The following is a 24568-nucleotide window of genomic DNA, read 5'->3' as shown; positions in this document are numbered from 1 at the left end:
GAAGTAAACTACATCTGTATCAGAAATCTTTCTTTTAGGCTCTTAGGTAGGATAAAAAATCAGTGAACATGTGCTGCCTTTGCTCCATTCTGTGTTTCTGCAGTTGAGCACTGCTTGCACTGACCAGACCTGCAAGCACAGGGAGCATGTAGTGCAGAACAGGGAAATCATTGTTGCCCACCATGCCATGGAACACTGCTGGAATTGCTGCCAGCTCAGTCCCACAGGTATAAGATCAAATCCCTTCCTGGTGAACTAAGGTTCACATTGTCTTGGAGAGCTTTTTCTGTGGTGGTGGGGTTGGAACTAGAAGACCTTTGAGGCTCTTTCCAGCCCAAACCATTCTATGATTCTGTGAAGCAACTCTTGGTAAAAGCAGAGCTGGCAGAGCTGTTTCCCTGTCTCCTGGGAAGTGTGCAGGCACAGCCCTGCATGTGCTGGGCCATGTAGGAGGCTCAGCTCTCCCTCGTCTGCCCAGCTTGTGTTGCAGTTGCCACAGAGCTCAAGCAGGGTGGGGACTTTTTCAATGTAATGCTGTGTTACTGGGAGATTGAGATTTGCTTTGGCCAAACCAACCAAATTAAAGTAGGTACCTATAGGTAGTTTCAGAGGGGACCCAGCAGCAAAGCCCCTGGCCCCCTTTTGTCAGAAAGAGTGAAGCTTCAGCTATCAAGATATCATAGCTCACCCTTTCCTGAGTCTGGCATTAGTCCATCCACCACTGTTCTCTCTCAGTCTTCAATCTCTCCTCAAGACCAACTGCTGATGTGACATCTCCTAAAATAAAAAGATAGAAACAGACAGTAGCAATTTGCTTGCAGAGCAGGTGGAGAGCTCAGGTCTAAGGGAACCAGCCTGTTATATGTGTTTTCACAGCTCTCCACAGAGTCCTGGCTGAGGAATACCTGAGGACTGCAGTGGGTCCACTGGAAACACCAGTTTCCACCACAGGCAGACTCCCTTCACAGGAAGCACAGCAAACCACCTCCCCACGTCATGCACTTCTAGTCTGGAAAGAAAACAGGCCAGAAAGTGACCTTTTCCACTGAAGGGTAAAAACTGGTTTTGAAAGCCACAAGTGTTTTCTGTATCACATTTGTTGTGTGAGTTATAGGCAGAAGAAGGCTGTGAGTATAAAAAGTGTTAAGGTGCTGGAGAGAAATAATGTCTCTCAGCACCAGTCTGAGCAACCCCTGCTTTTCCAGAAAAAAAAATGGAAGTTGGACCACGAAAAAAAGATAGTACATGGATATTTCATACTTGGCAAGGACTAGGCACAGATTGGTAAGCCCAAATGAATTTGGGAACATGCCTTAGAAGAGAAGCAGACTTCATTTGAAAGGATGAAATTTGGAGCTGCTCTCTTGGTTGTTTTCCATAAATGTTCATGAGACTAAATTTTGATTCACCAGTGTGTTCCCAGAAAATGAGAGCTTGGCAGATACTCAGACAAATACTCGCTGGCTTCAGTACTTGCGTTCAAAGCACTTGGGCTGCCACCTCCAAAGCTTTTGGTGGCTTGGGAAATATCCAGCAAAAGAGCCCAACCCCACCATATTATCTGTGTGAGTAAACACAAGTGCAAAGAGTGTTTTCTAAATAACAGCTATTGGATGTGATGACAGTGGTGAAAGCAGCCAAATAATCAGGCTAGACATCTCTTGGTTTAAAATTCATTTGCAAAAATCATTAACACAATCATTGCAAAATAAGCAAAAGTATAATCACTCAGGGATAATTTGCAGAGGAATAGGGCTGTACTCACTGAAAAGAGCTGTTATGAGATATGTGGCTGCCTGGCTCTGGTGACTAAGCCCACTAAGTCCACCACCTCCAAAGGGAAGCAAAGCTGGCCAGCAGAGCAGAGCTGGCAGGCACTGCTTTTTTGAGCCCAGTCTAAAGCATGGCCTCCTCCTCAGCAACCCCAGCAATCCTGCCAGCCTGCAGTGGGGGCCAAGCTGGCTGGCCTCCTTCCTCCCTGAGCAGCCTCAGAGCCCAGGTCTGGTTGACTCCTAATACCAATGCCATCCTATCCTAAAAGGTGGCCAGTAGGGAACAGACAGGGAAAAGGTGTGAGACCAGGGTAGGTAATTCCTGTGCTCAATCCTCCCAGCTTCCACTCACTCTATGTGAGTGGTACTCTATGTGACTCCCAAGCCAAGTGGCCTTTTGAAGACTCTCCTTGTGCTGTCCAGAGTTTCTTTGTCACCAGTGGCTGGACTGTTAATACCTGGTAACATAATCACCAGCCATCCTCACTGACCCCTTCTCCCCAGGAAAACTGCCAGAATCTATGCTCCTCATCTTGGGCATTCCTGGTCAAGCTGGGATGAGCTAGTCCTATGGCAGAGGGAAAGGTCTTGCCTCACATATTTATAACTCTCCACAGGCTGCCAGCCATGTTTCCAGGGTACACAGCTTCTTTGAAATATTATTCATCTGGAAACCTGTCCAATACTTCTCACAGAGAGTACTTTTATTTACAATTACCTTCAGCCACTGGTATTAAATCTGCATTTATGCCACTTGTCCCTGCAGCTGCTAGGAGCCCTTAGGAACAATCTCATCTGTAGATGACTGGCTTCAAAGTCTGGGCATTTTTAAATCTCTCCTGCTGTCAACAGCACAAACAAAACAGAACACGATGAAGGAATAAAGATGTAAAAGAAATATGGCAAGAACAAAACTGAAAATAAATACAAGAAAAGAAAAGGATTTTCCACCACTGAAGGAGATTAAAAGTGACCTGTCAATGAAAAATGGGTTGGAGTACTTTAGTTCAGTGTATGCCTATTCATTTTCTTTCCCCTGGAGACAGGCAGAACTAGTGAGATAATGTCACTGGATATTCTGGCAGTAAGATTTTGTCAGGTGTGAAACAGCCAAGTTCTGTTAAGCTCAGTATTTTTTGTGTTGTTTGTCCTGTGCACCTTCCCATAACTCATGTGGTTGAGAAACCTGGGAGAAAAACTTCCTCTACTAAAGATTTATCAGCACTGAGCTTTCAGTCAGCAAGACCTGAAGGACCAGGAGTCCCCCAGCACAAAATGAAGATCAATATGACAGGTCCTGAGATGTCTTATGGGAGGAGAGGGATATTAGGTAGAAGAGAAAGAAAAGGCCACTAAAATAAAATCCATGCATTTAAAGATGCCTCTATGGCATTTTCTATATTCTTTCTTTCAATGAAGAGCCTTCACCTCCAGTTTGTGTGGGTAAAGCATTTCTAGGTGTATAACCATTTTTTCCATTTGATTGAAATAAATAAGGATGTACATGGATGTTTCTGAGAGAAGAGAAGCACACTGCTACACACACTATCATATCTGTGGCTTTTGTCAACAGCTAAAGCACAGTGAAAGCTCAGCCCTCTGCACCATCACGTCTCCCTCCCCAGGCACAGCACAGCTCGTGTTGGTGCTTGAGGATGGCCCATTCCTGTGGGTAGCCCAGCCCACTCTTCTGGTGGGGCTGACACCTGCAGCATCTCACTGTGACACAGATTCAGCTTCCTGGTGGCCAAAGCCTTCCAAAGCATGAGGTTTAATTACCAGTGTACCTGCCTCCCAGCAGCAGCCAGCAAGCTCCCAAGCTGATTGCTGGTTAGTCTCTAAGCACTGGTGAGAGTAAGGCACCTGCTTTCAGCTTTCTCCAGACATGCTCCAAGGACTGGAGTCCTCAGAGTGCCAGCATGCCCAAGGTCCAGGTGACACAGGGACACAGAGGTTCCCGGGTGGCCCCAGAGGCTACATACCACTGGTGTCCTTGGTGTGAATTGGGAGCAGATTTTAAGTGTGGCAGAGTCTCCCCTCATCCCCTTCTTCCCAGCTATCTTCTCTGCCAAAGGGGTGTTTGAGTGACACCGGGTGTGCTATGTCCCTGTGATATGCCCAGCACAGCAAAAAGGAGCACAAGGCCCTGGGAACCAGAAAGTGAGAGCTATCACGGATACCAGCCGTGGGATTTCTGCATGGAAGATTCCTGGCAGGACTTGAGTAATAGCAGAACCTACCTGCAGGGTGTTCTCTTAGGTCTTGTCTGCCCAGCTAGTGTTGCCCATCTAAGTCAAAACAAATTAGGCTAAATTAAACCAGAGCAGCCCACTTTGAGGCTTGATTTTTCCAGCTTAAAGACCATTTGGATAATAAGTGGACATAGTCACATTGATGAAAGTGTGACTGTGCCTGCAGGCTGTTTTGATAAATGTAGTTAAAAAAACCTGATCATCTTTTTGTCAGTGAAATTGCAAGGGACTCACAAGGGACTGGAAAGATTTAGCTCTATTGCTTCTAATCCATCAAAAACAGTGTGAGCAGTAGCACTGCATTCAACTTGACTCAAACTTGATCCTGATGGACTTAATATAAATTAAAATTAGCATGAATGGAACATAAATAGAAGTGTCCTCACATATTTTGGAAGATTTAACTGAAACCACATACTCTGGGAAACCAACCTAATTTTAAAGTAAATGTGTCCACTAAATGTGTCTAGTTACATCATGGGTATAGCTCTTACGATTTTTTTGCCTCTTTATTAAGAGGCTTATGCTAATAAAAGCTCTGAGGTAGATGCTTTAAATCAGCATAAGCACAGTTATACTGACAGAGCTTATGCCACTTCCCAAACCTTATGGCAATGCCTTCCTACAGGGAGAAGCCTTATTGCACGGCTGTGTTTGACCTCAAAAGCACAGGAGTGCGAGAAAAATGTGACAGATGCAGAGGGAAAAGAGGATAGATTTGGGTATGAGATTCAAATGAGGGTTACTGACAGAGGCAGTATAACCACTGTCCACCACAGGTGCTCCATCATGATAAGTACACAGGCCTTGGGGATAAGGAAGAGCAAAGGCCTGGCTCCTCTGTGAAGTGCCACACAGGGGCAACCTCATTTATTACCGCAGCAGAAGGGACAGAGCCTCCATTGTGAGAAGAAATATCTCCAGCCTGCAGCCTTGCTGCTGCTTGGCCGTGTGATGCACACAACCAGAACCAGCCCCTGTCTGCAGCAATCGAGTTTCACACACTCCCACCCTCCAGGAAACGGAAAATTGCATTTATTGATAGGATTGGATGATGGGAAATTGCTTTGCCATCACTCGATGTCTCCTATGCCAGCCTGCCCAAGGGACTCTGGCCAGAACAACAAGAAGGTGCTGCTGACACCTCTGCCCACGGTCACTAAAACACCCTTCCCTTCCTTCCAGAGAGGGAAAAAATCTTGGAAAGTTTTGCCAAGATTAAAAATTACCTCTACTTATACTGTAAGTCCTGAGCCTCACAAACTCAAAATGCTGACAGCAACACATTTACCCACCAGCCTCTGTTACAATGTCACTGTAGTGATGTCATTAAGGCAAAACCTACTGGTGCACAATTCTCCTCCAGATGCTCTAAAACACAAACACACACCCCCACATGGAGACACTGATCTAAGATGTTCTGAACCTCCAACTTTCCAAAAGGCATCAGCCCCCTTTCACCTTTCTCCTCTTCATATGAAGCCTCACAGGTGCCCCAAGGCCAAACAGCAAAGGTTTTGCTGCTGCCTCCCTTGACCATAGAAACAGGAAAGTGAGACAGCTCAAAAACTCCCAAATGCCAGGGAAATGCCACCCCCTGTCTTGTACTGCAAAAGAGGCTGGAATGGTTGTCATATTAAAAGAAAAAAAAATTTAGGCACCAAATAACTTTCTGAAATCTGATTACAGCAGGTAATTCATAAAAAGGAAAAAAAATTTCCTATTATTTTCTCAGCCTAAACACTGTAAAATGAATATGCTCTGAAAGTGTTCAAATATCCTCCACCCAGAAGTTCTGAAAATCTGTGCCTGACCACATTGCTTGCCTATGTGGAGACAGGCTCCCATGCTTGGGCTCCTGGACAAGGATGGGACAGGACAACTGGAGGCTGTTCCTGAGCCTCCGTTTTACTTGGCTGGTAATTTATGCTTTAGCTAAGGTGTGAAGCAGCTGTAAAGCAGGTGTAAAGCTGAGCCCTGCAAAAGCATTTTCAGGGTGGGAGAGCCCAGTGTTGGTGATGAGAGACAGACATACACAAGACAGGATCGCCTGGAGCATGAAGAGAGAACCCCGCCATCTCCCTGTTCCTTGACTGATGTACACATTACAGCAGCCACACCTAGCCTGTCTGGGGAATTAACACCTCATCCAAAAGCACTGCACAAAAAATTAACACTGCCTGGGCATGATTTCCCCACCGTTCTGAGCCCCAGCACCCGCCAGTTCCCATTGCCAGGCTGCCTCCCACCATCCCAGCTAATCCAGGGTTACTGATTTACACTGCTGTGCCCTGCCACTGACGGGATTTCTCTTCAGCAGCTCCTGGACCCACGTGCATGCTGCTTGGAGCATTCCAGCACAAAGATCTCTCCTTCTGGAGAGCTTGATCAAGAAACCCCAGTTCCAGCTCTCAGGTCATCCTCACTTGAAAGCTAGAACGTGGGCAGGAAGCTCATGTTACAGTGATGGCCCTTCTCCAGGATATCTGAAAGTGACAGGTTGCTTTTATGCTTGAGGGAGGGTTTATTTTCTCCATAAGAAAAAGAAGCTTATTTCATGTCCTGTTGAAATACGAGGTCCAGAAAGGCACCAGATGGCCTGTAATCTCACATCCTCCTCCAGAGATCACTATCTACACTGTGATACAACAAAAGCTGCACACTCAATAAAGCATGTTTTGGAAAAGTGGCCACTGGCAAATAATGATTGAGCATAAGCACACGTCTGGTCCAAACTAGCCATCCTAGTCCACAGCTCCCATCCTGGCTGTAACCCAGGCTGAGCAGGAAACTATTCTACAGCCCATAAAAAACCAAAACAAAACAGGAGAAAAAAAAATCAAAAAGCCATTTAACAGAATGGTCTTGGCATGTCACCAAAACCAAGACAGGATGGAATTACCCACAACAGGCTTTGCACAGACATTGAAAGCATTTCTCCCTAGGAATCCCTTTTCTTTCCACATAGCTTTCCAAGCTTGGACTTGACAAACCAGAACAGACTGCTCTGAAAATACATGTCCTCCTTTGCAGTTGTGGGTCAGGGATTCAAACCAGAGCCAGGATCATGGTCCACAAGCAGTTGAGGGGGCAAGGGCTTATTGTGGGTTTAAAAAACAATACAAAGCAAAACAACCTCTGCACTGTCCATGCATGCACTGTTAGCTGCATTTCTTCTCTTCCCTTGGCAGGTTCAGGAGTAAAGTCTTTCACTTTAATACCTCAAGCTTATTCCTGCAACCCTGCACAGAGAACCGGATAGCAGCATATGCACATCTCCTCAGCCTCTCGAGTCTTAAATTTTAATCTTTAATTTTTGAAATAAGTGATTATTTTATCTTCTCCTTTGATGAACATTACTCCCCTCTTACCCCATTCAAATACAATTTAGCTAATTAGTAAGAGGTTACCATATGTAAGCACATGCAACCTGATAAAGCAAAGGTCTGCAAGAAGACCTGATGTGTTCCACATGCCCTCATGACTGCTGACTGTCCCTTTCCCAGCCCTCATTTACTGTGCAACTAAGTCACTTGGCTCATGTCTCTTATTTCTACCAGTGCAAGGCTCACCACTCCTCAAGATGGGGAAAGCACCGGAGCAAACCCCTCTTGCCACACACCAGGGAAGCAAAATCTCAGGGAAGTCCCCAGGTTCCAGCACAAACCACACAGCCACTGCAGAATACCCATAACACACACAACATAAACACAGCCTAAGATCTGAGAAACCCCTGCTCTTCTAAGAGATTTCAATTCCTCCGGTTCAGTCCCCACTGCCCTTTTTCATCTTCCAACCCTTGGCAAACTGCAATAACTGCACAGGGGAAATCAGGAGCTTTGCTCAGGATGGAGCTGGGGTTCTAGTCCTTGGTAGTTTACCCCTGCACTAGGGCTATAGTGGGCATGGTTTCTCTCCAGCCCAAAAGCTAAAATGAGGGCTGGAGGGAGGGCATGGCTGCACCTCCTGCTCATTGGAAGCTACAGCAGGTCATAGTCCTTTGCCTGAGTGCTACCATGATCACCTGGGAGAGAAGAACGTTTGAGAGCCAAGAAGAATTCCCACTGCAATTCTTCTTCCCCCCCCCCAAGAACTATGTTGAGGGTTGGAGTCACAAAAGTTGAAGATATCCTGGGAATATTTGGTAGTTTTATCTTTCTTTCTTCAAATTTTGTCCAGTACAAGTTTTCAATGACCATTTCCTTCTTTTTTTGCCATTTGTCATGGTCAAAGGAAGTATGAAGGGAAGGCTGAAGTGGAGTGCAACAGGAATAACAGGATGGAGAAGGATAATACAAGACCTTTTGGCTTGATTTCTTTTTTAACAAACTCTGTTCCTGTCTTTTCCTTCTGTAGAGAGGAAAAGGGTCTTTTTATGAAGAAAAAAAAACCCAAAAAAACCCCAAAAAACAAAACCAGAACAACAAACAAACTGGAAATCCAGAAGTGGTAGTTAGGTGTTTACAGGTGTACGTCCTTTCTTCTGTATAGAGTGTTTTATTTCCAGCTGGGAGGAGCAGCACAGTATGAAAACCTCGTACCTTCTCTTGGACTTCAGTTTCAAATGCATTATGTCACGTTATCAACAATTACAGGGCGCAAAAAAAAAAAAAAAAAAAAAAATCTCCCTCCTCTCCATACCAATCCTTCAGTAGTGTATTCCTGGTGGTGTGCAGGACACGAGCAGTTTCCCATCAGATTCAGAGTTCTCCAGAGGTGCCCAATTCCAGGGGTTGATGGAGACCTGTCAGATCTGTCACATGCATGCAGCAATGCCTGAGACATTTGTATAAATTTAACAAACCACTACTCAGTTTCTAATTGTGCTGGGGGTTGCACAGCAAAACACAGCCACTGATGGCATTTCCCCTTGTTCCCCCAGCTGGGTGTATGTGGGTGTTTCAGTTTTTAAAGGAAAGATGATTAAATGGCACTGGGTCACTGAGCTTTAACTTAAAATTTCTGGACTTGACTTTGTCAATTCCATCCATTTCCAAATAAACTGGATTCATTTCCTGATCCTGGGAATTTTATGATTGCTTTCAATGGGCATACTAATATCTCCTCTAGCTTTATTAAAGTAAGTTGCTTCCTGGCAGAGGTGGGATGATATTGTCAGATTATATATAAGCAAGAGGAATAAGTTCATGCAGTCAATTACACAGCACCACATTTGTGTTCCAAACTGAAGAGTTACTTGCTTCTATCTGGGATTTTTGCAGTGTTGCTCAACTGCCTCAGAAAAAGTGAACGGATCTCCATGACTTCTCTGACAGCACAACACTACCTCACATCTTAAAGGCATGGCAGCAGGAGCAAAGGGGCTTAATGTCCTACCAAGGATTGTACAGGAATTAAGACTGGGGGGAGCTGTTTTCCCCATCAAATTATGAGTAACATTGGTGGGAGGGAGAGGACAAATCACTGAACTGCTTACCATGAGGCCTGACTTCAAGCCTATGGGTGCTAAGCTCTTCCCACAGCTATTTGCAGCATGACATTCAGCTCTTTAAAAAAATAAAAATACAGTATGTCTTATGTGGTGCTGCAGTCCTTTGCAGGGAATGTGAATGAGGCTTGCCAGCCTTTTCCGTCTTCCACAGCAAAATATCTTAAATGATAATGTGCCAGAGAGGTACAAATTCTGATAGTTGACTTTCAGTGTTCATTTCACCAGCAGTTTGTAGTTTTTAGTTTTTAAAGGAAAGGAAATTAAATGGGGAAAAGATTGCCCTATTCTAATTCTCCAGCTAAACTCACAGAAAACTGCAGCAGATAAGGTTCCCATAGCAATTGGAATAGGCACCGAGCCGCACAGATGAGGCCCGATTTCTGCGCTTACTTTTGGTGCTGGCCGTTTATCTCCATACAGCACAGGGAAAAGCAATTACTTGGAACAAGAAACAAGGGAAAGGAGCCTGTGACATCTGTGATTCATTTTGATGGCCATTCTCTGGTGTGGTTGGGTGCAACAATATTGCATCACAGCCATGCACCAGTGCATGTACCCTTGACCACAGCAAAGCTCCCAGGTGCATCCTGCCACTGGCTTTTCTGGTGGATTTAACTGTGAATTTTTGATAGGCATTGAAGCAGGATTTGGCAGGGATCTTTACAGCCCCAGCCTCCACAGGACAGAGTCATCTGGCACTGCACCAAACCTGGCGGCAGAGCACATTTCCTCCCACCCATTGCCTCACATTTTTGACTACCCTGCCAACAACCAACCTTTAATTCGACACAATCTGCTTCCAATGAGCCTGTATTACCTATTAATTTTGCTTTATCTTGCCTGAGCTGATGATTATTGCACCTGATTATGTCTTCCTTATCCCCTGAGCAGTCACCTGCAGCAAAGCCAAGGAAATGCAATCATTCTCCCACCCTCTTCCCAAAGCTACTCTGAAGCACAGGATCAGGCCCATCAACTCCTTCTATAATTCCTCTACAAAATGCCCCAGCAGTGCAGTTAAATTTGTGGGCGTGCAGTCCTCAGGGTCTCATTTTCCCAGCTGTGCTGCAGCTCTTTTTCTTTTTCTTACCAACTGCTCTGGGACTTTTCCTGCACTCCATGAATTCTGTGAAAGAATTGTCAAATATTCATCGGTTTCACTCTTGGATGCATTTTCACTGGGCCGTGTAGTTTTGACCAAGAGCAAGTTCCCTTAGATAGTCATTCCTCACCCCCTTTTCCAGACTGAGACTGCCTTGAGATCCATCATCAACAACTACGATTGCATTGAGCATCCTGTCACTCCTTTCCCTTCCAGTGACAGCTGAAGCTGTAACTACTGACAGTGCACCTCCTTTTGTCATTGGCTATGAGACATTCCTGGCTCTCTCTCCCTTGTACAGAGGTGACCTAGTAATGCACTTTCCTTTGTCATCCTCCAGCTTCTTATGTTCTTCTGAACCAATTTACTTATTTCCCGTGATAGCACCCCATCGTTTCCTGCTTTTGCATCCTTCACTTGGCTCCTTCACACCTTTAATCTCTGCTCTCTCTCACCACCCTCACCACTGTGGTTTCTTTTCCTCCTCCCTACAAGAATGCACCTTTTTTTTTCCCCCTTTTTTTTTTTCCTTTTTTTCTGTTTTTTGCTACAATGTTGTTTTTCTTTTCCCAACCAGAGTCAGTAATGAAGGGCACTTCTGACAAAAGCATGCTGCAGTCTCCACAGCTGCTGGCAGGAAGAGTTGTCCCCAGGGTGTAAAAGAAATGCTGTTGCCAGTGGGTGCAACCATCCGGCTGGAAGGAGAGGAACTGTCCCAGATGCTTCCATCACAGACATGAAGGAGAGAAGGGAAAAGAAACCACTTTGGGAAGGAGAGAGCAAATCAGTCTGGGTTCTGGAGGAAACATCCCAGGTGCCTTAGAAGTGGGTTTCTCTTTCTGTGATGCTGAGCAGCTCCTGGACTGGAGGAGACCATCCCTCACGCCTCAGATCGGACGGCCCCGCCACGTGCTTCTTCTTTGGCTGCGGTAGATCCTCCGCTGGGGAAATCAGCTGCACCAGTCGCTGCAGAGAGGAAGCTGCTGTTAATTAAGCTGATGAGCAAACTGACAGCCAATAGTGATCCACAACCATTGCTGCAGGCAAAGGCACCTAGACAGCACACGTCCCAGCTCCCTCTTCCTCTCCTGCCGAACAGACGTGAAACAGAGGAGGAGAGCAGGTTCGCTTCAGCTGCTCTCAGTGACAAGTATTCTGTCTCTGTGCTCAAATCTGGGCTGTGGACTGATAAGCTGATGTACAGCACTTCTCACAGACCTGCTACTGTGAGGGAGGATGCCAGCAATTAGCACCACAGACATTTTCTGTGGCAATGGAAAAAACACCATAAAACCTTTAATTTTCCTATACCAAGTAGCTTTCAATTGATTTTCGTGGGAGCTGTGAAGACTTTCAAATGGGCTGATCATTAGATGCTGGGCATCTCCTGCCATGATCCAGAACAGGGTGGTAGGCAATACCGACCTCAGTGGCATTTCCCAGGTAAAGCAGTCCCTCTGCAGACTGGTTTCTGCCCCAAGCCATCCTCAGCTCCCCTCTTCCAGTCATCCAGACTGTGACGGTGAAGGCAGGGGTTGTGAGGCAGCTGCCTGCCCTTAGCTCCCTCTGTCCTGTGCAGTGCAGGGTGCTACAGGCTTTTCCACACACATGTATGCAGTGTTGGGACAACTTAGAGGAGTTTATTCTTAAAAATACCTTTGAGCTCTTCAGCAAAAAGTGCTGGCTCACAGGGACTCTGCAGTGAATTTCTGGTCTTTTTCATCCTATTTTTTAAGTCTCTCTGGTGCCATATGACTTCCTGAGCTCCTGGTTTCGTCTCCCTTTCCATCCTGCAGCTGATGTCCTGCAGCTACCTGCCAGCTCCATGGGACAGCCTATCATTTCCCAGCTGAAACCTGACTTTCACTGTTACTAACTTTTTCCATCACAAGCTGCTCAGGACAGTGCATGCTCACTCCCATGAAGAGTGCATCACAAGCAGAACAGGCAATTCATCTATGACTCATTGGATTAATTTTAGTGCTCCCACTCCTTGTGAAGTGCCTGCCAGAATCACAGATTTTGTTCATTTATTCAAAACTATTTGCCCTGTGATTTCCAAAATTGACCTTGGTCTGCAGCTGCTCTGTGGGTACTTCATTGTAAGTTTTTAGTCTTTGGAGCTTGAGCTGTCTTAATCAGGGACATTAGGAAACAACATTTTTCTTTCTTGGTCAGTCAAGTGTAATGAGAGCTATCAGTTTGTAGTGGTGACTGATCATAAATACCAATTACAAACTTGCTTTCAGTGAATGGTTTGCAATATTCAACGACTGTTCCTGGAAATTTGTGTCAGGAAATTAATCCACTACAATTCTGACTGGAAAAAGAGAACAGGTATATTTTGAGAAATTTTGTTTTAAAAACAGGTGCAACTACCCTAGAAGGTATCTCATGGCTGGCTTTGATTCTGCCCTGAATTAACCCAGGTTTAGCAGCCAATTCCTTCCCCTACACCTAAACCACATCCTTGGAAATTTCTTCATACTAAGATAGCTGAGGAGTCCCTGGAAATTTCAATTACTATCATGTAAACCAGGACAAACAGAAAACCCCTTGATCTGAAATGGGCCACTCCTCAGGTGTGCTCTACAGTGAGCATTAACACTGTTCCCAGCAGCATTGCAGTCCAAGGGCTTGAAGCACTTTACCCCCAGTAAAGATATTGCTTGTTTAACAGGTAGGACATGTGGGCAATTACTTGTCTGGCAGCTCCAAGCCCTCATTCAGATATCAAAAGCTTCTGAGCTGTGGGGAGTCAGACATGTCAGCCACGGATTCACCTTCCCTGCGACAATGGAACAAATAAGGAATTTCCTGCACCCAGCTCATTGCTGGATGTGTTGGCAATGCAGGGTCCTTCTCTCCATGAGCCCACAATGTGGCTGTCACACCTACACTGCAGCCACAGGGATGCTCCTGTTCACTTGCTCCCTCTGCCCACCCCACCCTCCAACCAGCTGCAGTGGGGATGGGGAAGGACCTGCAGAGAAACTGTGTAGAAATTTAAATGTACTGTACATCACTCAGATCTTTCTTTATGGTCAGGAGAGGTGTCATCTCCATGACTCCATCTCCCTAGATAGAGTTCTTCCTAGGACAAGGACAAAGATGTCTACAGTGAAAGAGGACAGGCTCAGGCATGGCACAGGGTAAGCCTTTACAGCTCTGTGAACAGGTCCTCTTTAATAACTATTTCTTTTTTGAAAAGAACATGATCCTGACCCAGGACTACAAGGGACAAGAAGTAAAGGCAAAACAGATCTTGGTTTTGCACTTGGTTTGCACTGGTATCTACTGAATATATGCTATATATATGTCTGTATATTGCATTGAGCATGATGGTCCAACACCACATGGAAGACAGGACATTTGATGATCAGCCTGAGAGCTGTGCTGAAACCCTCCAAGCTCTCCAAATTGCCAACAGGTGCTACAGAGCATACTGGGGAAGGGTGACTCTCGCCAGCCCTTGCCTTCTCAGAGGAGAAATGTGCCATGTACCTCCTCCCTGGGGCCCATCCTGAACCAGCTCGGGGAGCAACACACCCAGTGACCACAATCCCAGTACCTGTTTCAGAGATCCTTTGGTTTTCAGGAGGATGAAGATGGCATAGAGAGGAATACAGACCATGGAGGAGAGTGCCATCAGCCAGCCTAGCACGTAGCCCCAGGATGGGTACTCGTAGGAATTGTTGTATTTCAAGGGTGTGTACTTGATCAGGGAAAACAGGAAGACACCCTGGAGAGCACAAAACACAAACATAAGGAAAGCCAAGGGGCAGCCAAGGCCAGCAGCCTGGCCACCCTGCAAGGACTGGCTGCTCTGCAAGGGTGGCAGAGGGTGCTCTGTCTTGCATGAGCCAGCAGGGACCTTGCTGGCTGCAGCGAGCAGCGCCTGGTGCGTGCTGGCTGCACAAAGGGTTCTGAGAGCCAGGGCCAGGCATCTCGGCGGTGTAAAGCCTGCAGGCTTCTGAAGAGTCATAAGCAAAGTTGGCAGCAGCTTTGAGGGCCCAGCAACATTGAGACAGCAATTTATTCATATCAAAGACAAGAATTGTTGTTCTGCCTGGCAGAAACACTCCAGAGGAGCCACACAGGCAAAGATTTAGCCTCCTGGGGCTCTCTAGCTACAAAGCTCTCAGACAATTTGGGCTGGTTTGAAAATTTCCCAGATCTTCAAGTTCTGCTGAAGCCTGGGGACAAAGGACTAGGAATCTTTTGTAAGTTGTAGCTATAGATGTCATCTGTGTTCCCACTGAGGTCAAAGAAAACAACTCTCAACATCAGATACAAAAACAGAATTTGGCTGAGAAAGCATGTAAAAGTCAGTGGAACAAGACTGGACATAAATTCAAAACAGGCAAGAACTTGCCTGAATTTGGGTGCATTTTATTTAAACCCAGTCACAGAGGTTTTGGAAGAGATTTAATAACACAGAAAGCAAGTGGCTATAGAAAGTTACTTCTGAACCATGGGCAGTCCCAGGAACACAGACTGAAGCCAGTATTTCAGAACAGGATAATTTTCACTCGTCTTCTATTCATAGGTAATTTGACCAAACCTCCCCAGGCTTTTAGGGCACATTTCCTTTTGCCTTCACAATAAACAACTGGATTTTCAGGCTCAATTAATTTTCCAGGCAAAACACAAAGCTTTAGAAAAGAAATAAATAGCTACCTCAGCTACAGTCAAGCTTCTGCTTCTCCATACAGTTTGAAAAATTTACAGCAGCACCTTGGAGATAAATCAGCCTTTTCTACTGAGAATTTGGGGACCCAGAGTGATATGTCATGATGTCATAATTGCACTTACCAAGCACAGACCCGGGGTGAACACCAGCCAGCATATCTTGATCAAGGGCCACGGCCGGAAACCAATCATGTCCTCAATGTTGTCATAGAAACGGTTGGCACCTTGGCCACCAACCAGCACAGAGACAAAGTCATAAGTCAGATGGGTTTTGTTTTTTTCAACCACTATTCACATCAGATTCCAAACTTCCTTTATCCTTGGTGTTTATTTCTGGTGAAAACATGGCTATCTTAATAATAGAGCAGCAGGGAATGGGGTTTTCTGGTATTGAAAAGGCCCATCTGTGGCTAAATAGAGATGGAGGGGCTTAATTTCACTCGTAAGTGTCAGAAATATTGACACTGAAGAAAAGCATAGTCCCTCAGACAGCAGCAGCTGTGAGTGAGAAGATGCAGCCATGCACTGGTAAGGACTGCACAGGGAAAAGAGGTGCCTGGTTTACACAGCAGCAAGGGAAAGCTCTTGCAGGTTAAGCATATGGGATTGTATGAGTCCAGAGTGCTAAAAGGAGCAAAGAGAGTGGGGAACACCTAGCAAAACCTTCTCTTTGTAAATAAACATGCTGGTATACCAGGGAAGTCATGTCAAGAATCACCACTGAGTTGGGCAGGACCCCTGTCATCTCAAGAGCCTGTCTTCCACAGAGTATTTTATTATTGACATAAACTCATAAAACCTGGCAATTAAAACTCTTCTGAAAACCAAACCTTCCATCTGCAAGTGCTGCTGTACTGTCCAGTGAGAACTGTCTGGTGGGGTCTGAGCTCTTCCTTCTCTTCTCATTAGTTTCACTTACTGGATTGTTTTGCTCAGTGTGTGGGAACCACCTAAATCTCATGGTGCCCTGGAATGGGATATACTTCAGAAAAGCACCTGGAAGTCCTGCCACCGGCCAGACTCTAACCACTGACTCTTCCCAACCCAAAGTACAAAGAGCAAGCTTATGCAATGGCATAGAGGAGACAACAAAATGCAGATGGATTTCAGCAGACCTTGCAATAAAATCTGGGATGTCTTCAAGTATCAGGAGCCTAATATTGGCCAGAAAGAAAGGTAAAATGAAGAAAAATCAAAAAGTCATTTATAAGGTGCCCTAGCATCTTTCTAACCAAAACTGACCAGATATACCAGACTGCCTCAGGTAAAATAAGACAACAATATTAGACCAAAAAAAAGTGAGCTAGACTGTCCAGAAAAAGGGTTACCAGTTAAGCACCTCTGGGATGAAATAATACTGTATTTGCTTTATTAAAACTCTGTCATGGTGCTTAAAGGATTCTGCTTTTGGGGATGTTCATCCATCTGTGAGCTCATGGTCAGGCTACAGTTCCCAGCTGCAAATGTGGTAAGAATTTACTTCTTTATATCTCAACACCAGAATGCTGGACTAGGCAAAATATGTGCCTAGAGAACTGGCAACACTTGCGAGTGCTTGGAGTTTGGTGAGTTTTATTTTCGTTTGTGGTTTTTATGTCTCAGAATTAAATTCTCATATTATGCTTCCCTTAAATATAGTAGTTCTACAAAAGTACATTATGTATGCTCTTTTTTTTAATTCTTTGCATTATTTTCTATATCCCATGACTAATGCTTACAGAAAATCTCTTTTAAACCCAGCTTTTTGAAGTATTTGCAGGGAGGGGGGAGGGGGAGCATAATAGTGTTTTGAACACCTCTTGATGTTGAGTTGGCAAGTTAACAAGTAGCCTCAAGCAAAGACAACAAACTGTGTTTTATCAAGGGACATGCATATATATTGTGTGGGAGCCCAGCCTATACCAGAGAACTTCCAAGCTGTAACTATCATGAGGATTCAGATAGCATTTCTGAAAATATATAAGGGATGAAAGGAGTTGGTATATAAAATCAATTTTGCCAAAAAGCCAAAATCTTCCAGAGGGTGAAAAAAAGAAAAGAGAGCTATAGATCATGTGAATTGCAGTTTAGAGTATGAGCACAGCACAGTATCTTCCACAGAAACACACTTTCATGTCAGATATATGGCAAATTAATTCATAATACAACTTCATGGCAGATAAAGTTTCTCTGCCAATTTGGATCTAGTCAAAGAGACATATCAATTAAAGAAATACAAAAATGCCAAACAAAAAGAAGAACACACACACACATCCATCCATCCATCCATCCATCCATCCATCCATCCATCCATCCTCCAACAAGAAGAAAAACCCCACAACTTGTGTTGTTAATTACGATGTGCCTCCACCTATCTTTGTCCCTCTTCTCTGTAGAACAACCGCCAGGTCCTAAATTTCCATAGCCACTGTGGCAGTCAGTAGGTGATGTGATGATATACAGTGGGGACTGACATGAACATCCTCAGAGAATATATGAACAGGAGGTTTTACATATTCTACATTTCACAGGCAGATGAAAAAGTAATCAAGCTTAAGAAGTCATCAGTTCAACTACTCAACACTGACTTTTTGAGCAAACTAGAAGCTGGAGGACACATACTGGAGCAATGTGCCCTTCCTTCCCAGCACATCAGAAGGATTAGATAAAGCTACTGTAGAGAAAACCATAAAAAAGTCCCCAAAGAGATTTTTGTTGGAGTGAACAAAGATGTTTGCTTTTACCTCCAATATTCCAAGACAAGGAAGAATGGGATGCAGTCATTGGATGGTTAACCATGAATGCTGGTACCACTTCCCTTGTGCTGATCAATCCTGTATACCTTCAAAGTGGTTGTGTGCTCCTCTTACAAATCATTTAGCCATGTAAATTCACAGGAATAGATTTCACACAAACCTAACTAGACATTTACTTACATCCTTATCTCTCATCCTTATGGAGCTTTTCTCATTTTACGCAGTTTATGAAAACAGCAAATGAGACCCAAATTAAAAGGGGCAAAGATTTAATTTTACTTTTACCATATTCAAAAAACAGTGAGTTTCACAGTTCTGCTAGTTTGGAATCTATTAAAAAAAATCTCCCCGTCTTTTCTCCCAAGTTACATTTATTTGCATTCATCTATATCAAATTTCATCCACAACATTGCAATAGGTGATGACCGTGGCTCCATGCCACAGTACCAAGCTTGTAGCTGCTCCCTCTCTGTCTCAAACCTGCAGCATCAACATCTGCACCAAGCATGTGCAAAGAGCCAGCAATGGAGGTGTGGTGGCACCACAGCTGCACATCCTGGCTCCACAACTGCACATCCTCTGGGTACCAGGCACACAGAGCAGGCCCTTTATGGCCCGTAAAGAAGCATGTAAGGCTGCTCATAGCCCGTGCATCTGAGAGCATTCAGCACGCAGGGACAGAGCAAGCCCAACAGGCAGGATCCAGGCAGGAGGAGGCTGCTACACCGTGCTGGTAGTCACACTGCATGTGAGCAACAGAACCAGAGAAAGATTTATCACTGCACAACACAGGTTTACCCCAGGGCCACCCACAGGTACCCTCTGGCATCAGTTTGCTTTAGCTGTGTAAAGAGTCCTAATGATTTCAGCTCTGGCTCTCCTGTAGTGATGGAGACCCTTGCTTTCTCCTGGAGCAGCTAATCATAATGTGCATGCTGTGACTGCCTGGAAAATCTCCTCTGCAGCACATTTCAGTGGCACCATATTGTGACTCTCAGTATTCAAACCCCATGCCTGCTTATAGAGGGCTGCCTGTCCCAAAGTGGAAGGAGAGCAGAGAAGAGGAAGGAGGACACCAGAATCCCTCCAGAATCTCCTCTAGAGGGAACATGATCTGCAAGTCCAATGCCGTGCAATCCTTCCACAGGCAGGGAGCAGTATGGAGGAAATCCTCAGGTCTCTGGGAGAGCAGCTGCCTGGCAGCAGGGTGAAGCTGCCAAGTGGTGGGTGGTTGGCGTGTGTGCTGGGAGAGGGGAAACTCAGAATGCATATTTGTGTTAGCAGAAATGTTGTAATTCTTCACAGTGTAAGCAAGAGGCTCAGCTCTGCCAATTCCAAGGCTGGGGAAAAAACCCTTTAATCAGCACTAGTCACTTTTTTCCCCCAATGTAATGCCTCACCTTGGCCCTCTGACTATATTTTGGACCAGAATCATCCCAATGGATGCAAAGCAGAACATCAAGAGGGCAAAATCATACTGTATGGAGTGGCACAAATGAACCCATGACGGTGAGGAAAAGGGCCCTTTCTCTGTCCCCAACTACTCCATCTCCCTTTGAGGCTGCTGGGGCAGCATCACCTCTCCTGTTACTCATGGCCTGACATTTCTCCTCTCCATGGGTCATCAGAAAAGGCCTGTGTGACTGTAAAAATGGCATTAAACATCAAAGCATAATTCAGTTTAATGAATTAACCTAGAATGGTGATCCCCATCCTGTCACAGATGGATGGGAATCTCCACATCCCTTTAAATCTCAAAAGGACTGGGCAGAAGGTGACTCAAAATTAAAATGTGAACAGGGTCTGTTACTGCAAGTTGTAAGGTGAGCTTCCCTTGAAGGACATCTTTCTGAAATAAATCTCTCTTACAGATCTGCTTCTCTTGCATTCTCTGGAGCCCAAGACCAAGCAGCTGGACTGGTTATGCTTTCAGTAAGAGAGGAGTTTATCCAAACTAGCAATTGGCTCCTGCTATACATAAAGCATTTGGAGAAACTAGTAAGCCCTTCATCAGCAACTGCACTACAGCCAATGCAACCTCTATAAAACCATAAGCACCAAAAGGAGCACACAGGGACTGGCTGCATATAAGGCAAAGGTGGCCCCAGATGGAATTGGCAGGTGGTAAAATCAGAACAAGGAAAAGAGACTGACTCCTCACACAACACCTGAGAAAGCCATGGAACTCCTTGCTGCAGTATTTTGTGGATGACAAATGGTTAGCCAAGTCAACTGGAAAAAAAATAACAGAAGAGAAATAAATAGATTTCACTTCTGGCACTGGAAATTCCTGGGCAACAAGCTGAGTATTGCATCTGGCTCTAGGAACCCCAGAAGAAGAAAGACATGTAGCTGTGGGTCCAGAGAAGGACCATAAAAACTAAGAGAGGACTGAAGCACCTGTCCCATGAAGACAGACTGAGAGAGTTTGGTCTGTCCAGCCAGGAAAAAAGGAAGCTTCAAGAAGACCTTGTTGCAGCCTTTTAATATATAAAGGGGGCTTGTAGTGACATGACAAGGACTAGCAGTTGTAAATTGAAAAAGAGGTTTAGACTGGATACAAGGCAGAAATTTTTGACTTTGAAGATCCTGAGACAGTGGAACCGGTTGCCCAGACAGGCTGTGAATACACTACCATTGCAAATGTTCAAGGCCAGTTTGGACAGGGCTTTGAGCAACCTTGTCAAGTGGAAAGTGGCCAAGAGGGTGGACTAGATGACCTTTAAAGGTTTCTTCCAAACCAATCCATTCTATGGTTCTATTATAAGTTGTGAAAACCTGGAAGAACATTCACAGAAAGTACCACTCCTAATTTTTCTTCTATTGTATTCCTTCATGAGCATCCACTCCTGACCATTGAGACCCAGCATGATGCTATGTTTGCAATCTTTCTCTGAGGCTATGATGGCAATGCTGCTTGAAGTAGTTGGGCCCAGCAGATATGTGAGTGTGGGATGTTGAAGTCTGGTCTAAGCTGTCATCTACTACAGCTGTGCACAATCCTTACAGGTATGAGGCTCATGTAGTTCCATGAAGCAAAGAGAGGGAACAGCTGCTCTGCATCACACACAAGACACTTTGCCCAAAAACCATCAGCCTTGACACAAGCTTTGGGGAGAAGAACCAAAGCCTTTGTGGTCAGGAAGAGATCTCCCATAGGATATCAGAGGAGACTTTTCTTACTGCACAGACTAACACACAGTTGGTTTCCTCCCGATACTTCATGAAATTCAGTTTTATCCTGCTCCTGAGTAGTTTAGTTACAGACTTCACTGAGAGCCAAAGCGGTTCCTCCTATTTATTTTCTGAGTGCCATCACAGCCTGGGTAAATCGGAAGCAGGAATCACCACAGAAGTAACACATAGCAAGTTTGCATCCCAGAATTTTGTGTTAAATTAACTGGCAGGACTAAACTTAATGCACAGTGTAAGCAGACAGGGACAGACACGAAAGAACAACAGTCACTCCTCAATAGCTGATTTTCTAATTCAAAGGGCAGATGGGAAAAACAGCAAGGTAGTTCAATATGAGGCACCTACAGAGAAGGAACAAACATTCCTAGACTAAATGTGGAGCAATTAAGAAATGTTGCAAGGAAACACAGTGAAAACTAGACAAGAAAGAACATAATTACAGCACTTCTTTGCCTCCTGAGGATCTTTTCTATCGACTCTCACTTCTCAACCCCCCATTCTTGCCTTGATAAAGAACAAGACAGAATTTTGTCCTCCACTTACCATACACCCATCCTATGCAGATGACTTCAAAAATAGCCAGGAAGAGCAGGCATGTGCCACTGGCAGCATAGTAGTCAAAGAGCTGGAAGATGTACATGCCACCCTGTTGAAGAGGTAGAGAAAACAGAGCCGTTGCAAGACTGTTCCATGCCAGGGAAAAATGAGTGGGGCAAGCAAAAGAATAGCAGCAGAAATACTGAACCTAGAGCAGGTGGGAGAAGAGCCTTCTCTTGGGGCTGCCCCCACTCTGTTCCAAAAACACAGTCAAGCCTGGTGGCAGGAGAGTTTTTCATGGCCATTTTATGACACTGCTGGGCTAGGCAGGCTTCTATGTGCATATGAGCAGAAGCTGGTTTGTTTGGTTGTTTTAAAACAGTTAGGGAGTTCCCAGAATAATTTTTTAAATACCATGTAGCTGTGCAGAACTTTGCACCCAAAAAATTGTGATCTTGAGGAAGGACATTGAAGATACCTTGTTTTATCCTCATCCAGCCTTACATACTGCACAAGTTCCAAGCTCTGCAATGGCAGAGGCATGTGGCTTTCCTGCTGCTTCTGACTTTGAGCTGAGCCCTGCAGAGTTGCCACAGGCCTGTGGATGATTTTCACGTGATTTCTCGACGACAAAGCCTCTCTACGTCAAGCAGATCCTTTCAAATAATGCTCTAGACACTCAAATTGACAGGTAGGTGTTGCCTTCAGCAGGTCCTTAGCCAGGATCCTGCTGGAGGATCATTCATCTGTGCCTCAGGGGTTTAACAGGAATTAGCTGTCACTTCAGAGCTCATGGAGGCAGCACAGGAGTGCTAAGACCCCCCACCCAAGCTTGTGGTACACAGAGAGCACAGCACAGCACCATGCAGGAAGAGGTGCAGCTGTTAGCTGCAGAGCAGTGCAAACACCGTGTGCATGGATCACACCAGCACAGCTCTGCTCCAGCTGGTCCCGGGATCACAGGCTTCCCATGGGCTCCAGCAGGGTTATGGCACAGCCATTACTCCCAGGCTCCTCTCCTGCTGCTCTGCTTTGTGTGGAAAGCAGCCAGCAAATGATCATTGCCCTCAGAAGAGCTTGTTTTCAAACAGCTCGGCTTGTTTTAGTTCCCAGGTCTGGTATTTGCACAAAGCCGTGTGTCAGGCAGCCTCTCTGGGCTGTGGGACCAGCATCTCTGGAAGGCCCAGTGACACAGTGAGAGCACCAGTGTCACACAGGGTCAAAGCAGCACTGGCTGTGAGAGACACCAGCTAATGGATTAGAAATGAGAGACAATTAACATCATTGAAGACAAACTTGCTGTCTCTGCCCAGGCCTCCAGAACTGTGTAGCAGGGGGCTTGGTGCTCAGCTGTACAACCCTTGCTCCTTGCTCCTGTACTCCTTGCTCACCTCAGTGACTAGCAATAAGCCCAGCAAGTAGCTTATGACTGCAATGACAAGAATCAGCAGCTCCCGACGCCCCTTCTTCCGAAACACTCCTGGGAACATGTCAATAATAGCTGTCACCATGCTTTCCACACAGACAAACTGCAGAAGAAAACAGGTCAGAGAAATCAGCATCTCTCCTTCCCCAAGCACGCACTTCCCCTTACTGTTCTTTTTGTCCTCCCACCACCCAAATCCTTATTTTTTCTTTTTTTTTTTTCTTTTAATCTGTCTTGCTTCCACCAAAGGCCAGCAGAAACAGAGGAAAAAGGCCTGATTATCCAGGCACAAAGGCTGGGGTATAACCAAGCAGAGCCTGAGCAAAACACCTGCCTGGACATGCAGGACACCCTCTGCTCCCCTCGTGCCAGCAGCACAGTTTCACACTGCACTCTGCAGGGTTTGCTCCTGGTATAACAGGGATATAGGATGTAAGACACGGGTTCATCAGTGAGAAGAGGACACAGGGAGTGCTCTGGTGGGATGCAACTGGGAGAAAACATCCCAATTCCCCATCCCAGATTGTCCTGCTCTGTGCTCTGCCTCACTCTGCAGGGTGCACAGTTTTGAAGGGATGTAGCTGAGGCATCCTCACATACACACAGGGAGAAGATGCCAGCAGAGATGCCAGCCCACATTTTCCATGGGAAAAAGAAGCGGCCTGCCATTGGCCCTGGTTCTGAGTTCCCACAATGTGAAAGTGCTGCATACAATGTAGAGAACTTCTTTAAGGTACCAGCAAAGCACAGACCCACCTTATCCTTTCCAATGACCGTGGGGAATGCTCAGGGTGGGGACAGGCATGTTAGATGAGGAGGGGGGTTTGTTGTACCTGGCTATCCAGTCCCAAGAAGATCAGCATGAGGAAGAAGAGGCAGGACCAGAGCTGAGACACAGGCATCATTGTTACTGCTGTTGGATATGCTATGAAAGCCAGGCCAGGACCTGCCAACAGACCACAAGATGACCATGTGTGCTCCTATTGCCACAGCTCCTTGACCACCCACGGCTGAAAGCTGTGTTGAGGAGCACTGTCCTGCAGACTTCTCTGCAGACACTCATAATAATAGAGGATGTAGAGAACATCCTGGGTTTCACCTTGGAACCTCCCCTTCAGGCTGTTTGTTCTCCCTTGGCTCTGAAGTCTCCCAGAAAAACTTACCTGATTCGGCCACTTCTGAAATAGGTACGCCCTGCTCTCGAGCCATGAAGCCCAGCACAGAGAAAATGGCAAAGCCAGCAACAAAGCTGGTGGCACTGTTCAGGGAGCAGAGCATGATGCAGTCCCTGCAGGAAGGAGACCAGAGAGAAATGGGGGTTTCCTGCTGCAGAATGGATCCACTTAGGATCGTGTCTGTGCTCAGCTTCCCTAGCTGGACAGCACTACCAAGAAACAGTAATGTT

At 45.5% G+C, this 24568-nt stretch overlaps 1 protein-coding gene across 2 annotated transcripts in view; it reads right to left on the bottom strand.

Annotated features, from left to right (window-relative positions):
• Window positions 1-8162: 8162 nt before the first annotated feature.
• SLC6A12 (solute carrier family 6 member 12) overlaps window positions 8163-24568 on the bottom strand; it is a 38661-nt gene continuing 22255 nt past the window's right edge. For both annotated transcript variants that reach the window (XM_053977250.1, XM_053977249.1), the window contains exons 9-15: window positions 24327-24451; window positions 23997-24109; window positions 23129-23266; window positions 21744-21846; window positions 15394-15494; window positions 14150-14320; window positions 8163-11544 (exon numbers count right to left, since the gene is read on the bottom strand). In XM_053977250.1, the coding sequence (XP_053833225.1) occupies window positions 11398-11544; window positions 14150-14320; window positions 15394-15494; window positions 21744-21846; window positions 23129-23266; window positions 23997-24109; window positions 24327-24451 (898 nt within the window). In that variant the 3' untranslated portion in view covers window positions 8163-11397. The remainder of the gene's footprint in view (window positions 11545-14149; window positions 14321-15393; window positions 15495-21743; window positions 21847-23128; window positions 23267-23996; window positions 24110-24326; window positions 24452-24568) is intronic.

This window comes from Vidua macroura, chromosome 5 (genome assembly GCF_024509145.1).
Source record: "Vidua macroura isolate BioBank_ID:100142 chromosome 5, ASM2450914v1, whole genome shotgun sequence".
Taxonomy (NCBI): domain Eukaryota; kingdom Metazoa; phylum Chordata; class Aves; order Passeriformes; family Viduidae; genus Vidua; species Vidua macroura.
Note: the sequence above shows the minus strand (reverse complement) of the source record. Positions and strands in the feature narration are given on the sequence as shown.